The sequence below is a fragment of the Tachysurus vachellii genome, chromosome 12, assembly GCF_030014155.1.
Source record: "Tachysurus vachellii isolate PV-2020 chromosome 12, HZAU_Pvac_v1, whole genome shotgun sequence".
NCBI lineage: Eukaryota > Metazoa > Chordata > Actinopteri > Siluriformes > Bagridae > Tachysurus > Tachysurus vachellii.
This window is the reverse complement of record NC_083471.1, coordinates 24785661-24795461: the sequence shown is the minus strand read 5'-3', so window position 1 is coordinate 24795461 and position 9801 is coordinate 24785661. Positions and strand designations below refer to the sequence as shown.

The following is a 9801-nucleotide window of genomic DNA, read 5'->3' as shown; positions in this document are numbered from 1 at the left end:
TTTCCAGCGCTGGAGAGAACTGAAGGAGCAGGAAGTTGGTCACATATTCACAGATTGGAGTTTCCTGAGTCAATAACTCCTGAGCTAAACACTGTTACTACACAAATAACACCTCTTTTCTATCGTAGTAATGTAGAGACGCAGCTACAACCGTGTTTTGTGTAGTAACAGTGTTTAGCTCAGGAGTTATTGACTCGGGAAACTCCAATCTGTGAATATGTGACCAACTTTACTTAAGACGCCGAGGCGCTTTTTTCCTTCTCGATAGGTGAGTAACGTTGGTTTTGCTTTGTTACACAGAACTAATATATGTCTTTGTCCTTTACATGATTATGCTTGTGTGTCATTTTTGCTTGTTTGTTTATCTGCAATCGTATTGTTCTTCACTTCAGCTATGATAAAGACACATTTCTTTCCAGTAGTTTCCTAGGTTACGTATGTACGTGTGGGCGGAGCTATCAATACAGGGGTGGGACCCATTTGGTTTAGGGGCGTGTTTGTTTTGGTGATTTCAAATGTTGACATTGGCTTTCAAACAACGGAGACCCCACCTTTAACCTGTTTGGCTGCAAATTAACATCGAAACTCAAGCATCTACACCGCTGTGGCGTTTCCAGTAAAACTCTTCCACAACCTGTTACGATATACAGCGCAACAATCGAGATCGCTTTTAGTTCAATCTCACGTGGAATCTGCCGGTGTCGGCTCGGGCCTGCGCCAGCGTGCAGGGGCAATCGATGATCTCAGGCAGGAAACTGGGCATCAGCTTTTCCTCCTCGTCCCATTTCAAACATTTCTCCAGAGCCCAAGCTGCTGAATTTTTTCTGAAGGCTTCCTCCAGGTGATACGCCAGAGCATGATCACCAGTCCACAGAGCGTTCACGTTCCTACACACACACACACATACACACACAAAAACGGTTTCTCTTCATTCTTCACGTGAATGTTGTCAGTTCCTATATCACATTAAAGGTTGAAAAAGACCCGACATGATTTCTCTGGCAAGTTTAAGATTTTTTCAGAAAAAATATTTCGTCATTCCCAGTAAGAGAATAAAGTCAGCATTGATGCTCCTTGGTTTTTTTTTAAGTTCATTGTGGGATTTTATTGAAGTATTTCACGATCGAGAGAGAGACAGACCTTAAAAACGTCAGACTCCTGACTAGTGAACCAGGGATCGGATTGAGACGCAGCTATAGTTTATTATATTTCATCATAGTGTGTTGTGTTGGCTCACATTATTTTTTTTACAGATTCACCATAAATCAATCAGGGACCGAGTTGTACATCACTGTGGATAAACACAAACTAGATGTAAATGAGAACGAGATCTCACCATGTGCCGTCAGGTTCGGTGCTCGGACTGACCCTCATGCTGCCCATGTGCCACTGTGACAGCGGCATCTCAGTGGGCCTCGGGACGAAGCTGAATACCCCGTTATTGGTCACATTTCTGCCTACTGAGTACAGATATTTCCACTCGGCCGTCCACTGATCAGAATATGGCTCTCCTGAGGCGAGAAAAAGAACATGAGCGCTGGTCAAAACCCTCACTTTAGTTTAGCTCCAGCTAACACACTTTCCTTCATACTGTATGTATTAGTGTTAATTTCATCACCTATTTATAATTTAGTCTTAGTCTTGTGCCAAATGTCCTTGTTAGTTTTAGTCATATTTAGTCAATCACATATCTTTTTTTGTTAGTCAAGTTTTCGTCGACTTAAAAGTCTTTTAATTTTAGTCTAGTTTTAGTCCAAAAATTGTAGTCTTTTTTTAAAATAACACATTATTACTGAGATTATTACTGATAAACATTTCAGTAAAAAAAGTGTTTCACATGTTTCACTCGAACTTGACCGCACATCACATTTTTTACTTTATTCATACTGCTTTTAATCGTAATGCAAAGACCGGTCATCGGGACATAAGCTGTCATGTACAATAAAAGAGCCTGCGCAGGGACAGGAAATATAATTTAACACAAAAAGCCTGACTAGACCTACAGTAGGGTGGACTTGCGATCAGGAGTTTTTTTTTTTGAGCTTCTTGTGGACGAATTCTTTCTACACACACTAAACAGCCCGAAGCCGCGACCTCGTTGTGAATATTTTAAAGGTGATGAAAAAGCAGAGACAATTGTAGATGAAAATGAAGAGAGATTTTATCTTAGTTTTTATTTTATACAAAACATTTTCGTCTCGTCTTTTTTCGTCAACAATAACGCGTGTTAATTTAGTCTTAGTCAGCGTTTTTGGACAGCGGTGCAGTCTCGTCATCGTCTCGTCTTAGTCATGAAAAAAAAGGTTGTTGACGAACGTATTTCATCTCGTCCCGTCTGACGAAATAAACACTAATGTGTAGTAACACTTTTGCGACAAAGAGAAATGAACTTTGAGGAAAAAAATGACAAAAACTACTTGATAAATTGTGAGCTTTTGGGAGGAAATGATTCAGCCCAGTTTTTAACTATTTATGTTGTCTCAAAGCAGCTTTAGAGAAGTATAGAAACAGAATCAAAACATTTTAATGTTTAAAATTATGTTATTATTTATCTCTAATATTTATCCCTAATGGGCAAGTCTGAGGAGACGGTGGTGAGGAAAACTCCCTGAGTAAACATGAGGAAGAAACCTTGAGAGGAACCGGACTCAGAAGTAAACCTCATCCTCATTTAGTGACACCGGACAGGAAATAATGTCCTTTATTCAACAATTTATAGTTTAGTGGAATTAAATATTTAATCTTGATTTTATCAACATTGTTTTCTTCAAAATAAGAAGGATGCTTTGGTTCTACTCACCGAACTCGTCATAGCCCCACAGCTCAACGTTTACTCTGTCAGCTTTAATCAGAGATGAATTCCACTCCATCAGCAGAACTCCACCGACGCCCGGCGTACCGTAATACTGCCACTGAGTCCCGTTCACCAGGTGGAGCTTGTTCTCCAGACTCAGCTTACTGTGGTGCACTGATCGACAGAACAGAACAAGCTGATCAGGTCACATCACGGTGTGAATTAAAATACTCACTCTCTCACTCATATTCTGCCGCTTATCCAAACTACCTCGGGTCACGGGGAGCCTGTGCCTATCTCAGGCGTCATCGGGCATCAAGGCAGGATACACCCTGGACGGAGTGCCAACCCATCGCAGGGCACACACACACACTCATTCACTCACACAATCACACACTACGGACAATTTTTCAGAGATGCCAATCAACCTACCATGCATGTCTTTGGACCGGGGGAGGAAACCGGAGTAGCCGGAGGAAACCCCCGAGGCACGGGGAGAACACGCAAACTCCACACACACAAGGTGGAGGCGGGAATCGAACCCCCAACCCTGGAGGTGTGAGGTGAACGTGCTAACCACTAACCCACCGTGCCCCCCCTGAATTAAAATAATTATGAGAATATTAAACTGATACGCGAGGCTGACCTGAGAGCCATCGACCGGCTCGGTTATAGTTCCGTCCATCGGTGGAAACCTTAAACGGGATCCAGCCGGATTCAAACAGCAGGGGCGAGATACAGTGACCCACACCATCCTCATCCACGTAGCCCTGAGTTATGATCTCAGACTTAAACCTGAAAACACACACACACCATTTAAAAAACAATTCTGGTAAAAAATAAACCAAATCTATCTTCTTGGCTATGATTTAAGCCTGTGGAAAAACAGCAAATAAATACGTTCCAGAGTACTTACAGTATCCATCATCATACATCTTACATCAAAACATGTCCAGGAAAGTTCTGGAAATCATGACAGGAATTACGGAAATCATGACAGAAATATCTCAAATGTTCTTTATTATTAAATCCTCTACTTTCGGCTTTTCCCGTTAGGGGTCGCCACGGTTTCCAGTTACCTTCATGTCCTCATTTAACACATCCATATATCTCCTCTTTGGCCTTCCACTTGTCCTCTTACCTGCAGCTCCATCTCCAACATCGTTCCACCAATATAACCGTCTCCCTCCCCTGTACATGTCCAAACCATCTCAATCTACCCTCTCTGTCCTTGTCCCTAAAACAGCCACCCTGAGCTGTCCCTCTGATGCGCTCGTTCCTAATCCTGTCCATCCTCGTCACTCCTAAATAGAACCTTAACATCCTCATCTCAGCTACCTCCATCTCTGCCTCATGTCTTTACCTCACTGCTACAGTCTCAACATCTCAGATTCAGTAACCAGGTAATGACAGGATGAGTCGAAAAGGTAATCAAGAGGCCACGGGTAACTCTGAAAAAGCTTTAGAGATGTGAGATGATGTTCACAACCATAACAACTTAGGACAGAACAGAAAATGAGAGAAAAAAAAAGTCATTGTAACTTGCTAAAAGTCATTGGAAAAAGATTCTCTTTCATCCTTCTCAGAAACCCAACACCACTTATCACACTGAGAACATCGTCTACACTGTGGTGGTGGTGGTGGCGGTGGCGGTGGCGGCATCACATTTTGGAGCTGCTTTTGCAGATTGGTTTATAACAAATGCTTTAGATTTAAGCATAAATATAAACAGAGTTAAAGGTAAAGTTCAGAACAGCTGAACGTGTTTAATAATTTTCCACATTAAAGAACGGCTTGAGTAAATAATAAACTCTCTACGTACCTGCAGGTGAGGGTGGCGTTCTTGGCAAATCTGACATTAAGCAGTTTAAAGTCGGTTCCTCCGAGAAGAGAACCAGAGTGAGGCGAGATGTCAAGGCAGAACTGTTTCACATCTCGGCAGCAGTTCAGTAAGGTCTCGCATGTCGGGTGGCAGGAACAGGACGCCAACCTTTCACCACAGAGACCTTCACAGGACTGAGCTGGAGGAGGAGGAGGAGGATAAAGAGAGAAAGATCAATCAGGTCACACTCACCAGGGTCTTTAATAGGAAGACATGTACACCTGATGATCAGCCAATCATGTGTAAGCAGAGCAAAGCACGACAATCAGAGTCTTCAATAGGCTACAGTAAGTCCAATAATCACTCTACACGATCGTGGTGAACAGAAAAGCATCTCAGAAAGCACAACACGTTGAACCTCGAGGTGGATGAGCTACAACAGCAGACGACTACGTCGGGTTCCTCTCCTGTTAGCTAAAGCACGGGATCACCTGAGCTGAAGTTTGGAATAAACATCACCTGGTGGTATGAACAAGCTTGTTGTGTCCCAAAGAATCACTCCTTACACCACCACCACCACCACCAGCACCACCACCACCACCAGCCTGAACTTGCTGCCATCTGAGATGCTTTTCCACTCACTACTGTTGTATAGAGAGCTTACTATCAGAGGTTTTATTATTAAATAAAATTTTTTTTTTCAGCTATTATATTTATTTATTTATTTATGAATCTGCCAAGTGAATCTGGCAAAACTATAAAGAAAAAAATGGAAATTGGTAGAAAAGTCATATGAATTTTGACTGGATTCATTCCATAACCACGACCTTCTGCCTGCAGTGCAAAAGTCTCCTTAAGACAGATAAACAGGTTATATGGCTCAACATTATGACTGCAATGAAACGTGAAAATAAACTTCTTCCAAAACACTAACTGAAAACTATTTTGCGTAGTTAAAAGAACTCACAGGTTTTAAGGCCTCATTAGACAGAGAGTGCAGATATATTATCAGTACTATAAATAATAATAATAATAATAATAATAATAATAATAATAATAAAATAATAATAATAATAAAAAAAATAAAATAAATAATAATAATTATAATAAAAAAAAAAAATAATAATAATAATAATAATAATAATAAAAAATAATAATAATAATAATAAATAATAATAATAATAAAAATAATAATAAATAATAATAATAAAAATTAATAATAATAATAATAATAATAATAATAATAATTAAATAAAATAATAATAATAATAATAATAATAATAATAATAATAATAAGTGATTTGGGTGTCATACGGTGGCTAAAATAAGCCTCGCCATCCCAAAGGTTACAGTAAAACACATCTGAGGACGAAGTCAGTTAACTAACTATGAAGTTAGAAATGTGAGTGTGTGTGTGTCTGTGTGTGAGTGGGAGTGTGAGTGAGTGTATGTGTGTGTGAGTGTGTGTAAGTGAGTGGGAGTGTGTGTCTGAGTGAGTGTGTGTGGGAGTGAGTGTGTGTGGGTGTGAGTGTATGTGTGTGTGAGTGTGTGTAAGTGAGTGGGAGTGTGTGTCTGAGTGAGTGTGTGTGGGAGTGAGTGTGTGTGGGTGTGAGTGTGTGGTGTGTGAGTGTGTGGGTGTGTGAGAGTGGGAGTGTGTGTGTGGGAGTGAGTGTGTGAGAGTGGGAGAGAGTGTGTGTGTGTGTGGGAGTGAGAGTGGGAGAGTGTGTGTGTGTGTGTGTGTGTGTGTGTGTGCGCGCGCTCACCTGCTGCAGGATGTGAGATCAAATCCACAAAAATCAGCATGAAACACAAACTCTGCACTCTGCACACCAGCATTTTCAGTGACATTAACTTCACACAGGAGCTTCTTCAGTCCATAAAGTATCTCCTGTTCTTCACATTAAAACCTCTAAACACACACAGGAACCGGAAGTAGTCCACATTTCCCTAATACCGTGTTTAAAACGTTTATGTCGCTGTAATCCCTGCAGTACGAGTTCAGGTCGGGCGTGTGTGTGTGTGTAAGAGAGAGTGTGTGTGTGTAAGTGTGTGTGTGCACGCGCACTTCACTGGAGGCGTGTCATTGTGTCAAAGGTCTTCTTGATAATGATTTACTCTGTGAGTCGCGCCGTTACAGTTTAACCGCTTCACCGCCTGCAGGAACAAACAAATAAATAAACAAACAAATACGACTTCATTAGAAAAAAAAAAAAAAAAAAACCTGTAATGTGCTGTTCGAAAACTGTAAAAATCAGAATTTGGTTTGTTTTTCTTTAACTCTTAAAATAGATGGGAGTTAAAAGGGCTGCCAAATCTGCAGGATTAACATTATTATAGAATGATATATACAGTATCAGGGCGGACAAACCGCATGCGGCTCTTACGTTCATATCGAAGTTTGTGTGTCTTTTTATTGTGCGTGTTCGCTTCGCTTCAGTCCAATACGGTATTTTCGTCAAACGCGCATTAGAGTGGGATGAAAATACCTCAAAGTTTCCCAGTAGGAGCAAAATCATTTGAGTAAACAATTTGTGTCAAGTTCGCTCTCAAAATGACATGGAAATAAGGTGATGTTCATGTTTACCCATGTGTATGATGTGGCTCTTTGAGGTTACACAATAAAAAATGTGGCTCTTGGTCTCTGACTGGTTGGACACCCCTGAGATATATATATACAGTGTTGGGCATTAACGCGTTACTGTAACGCAGATACTTTTGACAGTAACTAATACTCTAACGCTTTACTTTTTAAATAAAGTAACTCCGTTACCGTTACCATATGGTGCGTTTGTCCCTTACTTTTTAAATAACTCCGTTACCGTTACCATATGGTGCGTTTGTCCCTTACTTTTTAAATAACTCCGTTACCGTTACCATATGGTGCGTTTGTCCGTTACTTTTTAAATAAAGTAACTCCGTTACCGTTACCATATGGTGCGGTTGTCCGTTACTTTTTAAGTAACTCTGTTACCGTTACCATATGGTGTGTTTGTCCGTTACTTTTTAAATAACTCCGTTACCGTTACCATATGGTGCGTTTGTCCCTTACTTTTTAAATAAAGTAACTCCGTTACCGTTACCATATGGTGCGTTTGTCCGTTACTTTTTAAATAAAGTAACTCCGTTACCGTTACCATATGGTGCGTTTGTCCGTTACCGTTACCATATGGTGCGGTTGTCCGTTAATTTTTAAATAAAGTAACTCCGTTACCGTTACCATATGGTGCGTTTGTCCCTTACTTTTTAAATAACTCTGTTACCGTTACCATATGGTGTGTTTGTCCGTTACTTTTTAAATAACTCCGTTACCGTTACCATATGGTGCGTTTGTCCGTTACTTTTTAAGTAACTCTGTTACCGTTACCATATGGTGTGTTTGTCCGTTACTTTTTAAATAACTCCGTTACCGTTACCATATGGTGCGTTTGTCCCTTACTTTTTAAATAAAGTAACTCCGTTACCGTTACCATATGGTGCGTTTGTCCGTTACCGTTACCATATGGTGCGGTTGTCCGTTAATTTTTAAATAAAGTAACTCCGTTACCGTTACCATATGGTGCGTTTGTCCCTTACTTTTTAAATAACTCCGTTACCGTTACCATATGGTGCGTTTGTCCGTTACTTTTTAAATAAAGTAACTCCGTTACCGTTACCATATGGTGCGTTTGTCCGTTACTTTTTAAGTAACTCTGTTACCGTTACCATATGGTGTGTTTGTCCGTTACTTTTTAAATAACTCCGTTACCGTTACCATATGGTGCGTTTGTCCGTTACTTTTTAAATAACTCCGTTACCGTTACCATATGGTGCGTTTGTCCGTTACTTTTTAAATAAAGTAACTCCGTTACCGTTACCATATGGTGCGTTTGTCCGTTACCGTTACCATATGGTGCGGTTGTCCATTACTTTTTAAATAAAGTAACTCCGTTACCGTTACCATATGGTGCGTTTGTCCGTTACTTTTTAAATAAAGTAACTCCGTTACCGTTACCATATGGTGCGTTTGTCCGTTACTTTTTAAGTAACTCTGTTACCGTTACCATATGGTGTGTTTGTCCGTTACTTTTTAAATAACTCCGTTACCGTTACCATATGGTGCGTTTGTCCGTTACTTTTTAAATAAAGTAACTCCGTTACCGTTACCATATGGTGCGTTTGTCCGTTACCGTTACCATATAGTGCGGTTGTCCGTTAATTTTTAAATAAAGTAACTCCGTTACCGTTACCATATGGTGCGTTTGTCCGTTACTTTTTAAATAAAGTAACTCCGTTACCGTTACCGTATGGTGCGTTTGTCCGTTACCGTTACCATATGGTGCGGTTGTCCGTTAATTTTTAAATAAAGTAACTCCGTTACCGTTACCATATGGTGCGTTTGTCCGTTACTTTTTAAATTAATTAATTTTAACTGAAGTGTAGCCTACAGCCTAACGGTTAGGCTCTAACCTGTTTACAGCAGCGACGCATTGTACTGTAAGATTGGTGGATGCCAACCTGTAAACATGAAGACGCCGCACTTTGGGCGTGTTTCCGTTTATTCATGTATGTGGCGGGTCATGGAGTAATGTCGAGTCAAGGCAAGACTTTCTCAAAGTGGAAATATGCTCATTATTTCACTTTAGTTGAGAATAAAGACGAAAACCTTTTAGTCAAATGTAAGCTGTGTCTTTCTGGTTCGAAGGTCCGATAAACAGCAACTCCAATCTGTCGAAGCACCTCCAGAAACTACATGCCTCGACGTGGTTAGGTTCAAAATTGCTCATAGATTTCATTTTTAAACAGCTTTTACAATGTTATGTTGTTTTTTTAATGCATATCATTTATGGTTGTCAACAATAGCAGTTTTTCCAAATCGATTATGAATAATTCAGATTGTTTTCATTTATTTATTTCAAAATGTGTTGTGTTATGTTGTACATTGTGGATAGTTTTCATCCATAAGCTGTGAAAGGAACATTTTTAAGGGCTCAACACAACATCATATGATTCTGAATATATTATTCAGCTTGTTTTGTTATTTACTTCAGAAATCCTTGTGATATATTCAGTATGTGCTGGTCTGACTTAAATAAAATAGTGTTTAAAAATTACTTTGTGTTTAAGTCAGTTTTGTGTTTGTATGAAAGTAATCAACAAAGTAATTGAGTTACTTTTTGAATGAAGTATATATATATATATATAATGT

The 9801-nt window shown here is 39.7% G+C and overlaps 1 protein-coding gene across 1 annotated transcript in view; it reads right to left on the bottom strand.

Moving 5' to 3' along the window:
* Positions 1-6651, bottom strand: part of susd2 (sushi domain containing 2) — a 33019-nt gene extending 26368 nt beyond the window's left edge. Inside the window, exons 1-6 of the mRNA XM_060882872.1 lie at positions 6380-6651; positions 4617-4815; positions 3441-3589; positions 2801-2968; positions 1337-1511; positions 686-887 (exon numbers count right to left, since the gene is read on the bottom strand). Coding sequence (XP_060738855.1) covers positions 686-887; positions 1337-1511; positions 2801-2968; positions 3441-3589; positions 4617-4815; positions 6380-6464 — 978 coding nt within the window. The 5' untranslated portion in view covers positions 6465-6651. The remainder of the gene's footprint in view (positions 1-685; positions 888-1336; positions 1512-2800; positions 2969-3440; positions 3590-4616; positions 4816-6379) is intronic.
* Between the last annotated feature and the right edge of the window lie 3150 nt (positions 6652-9801).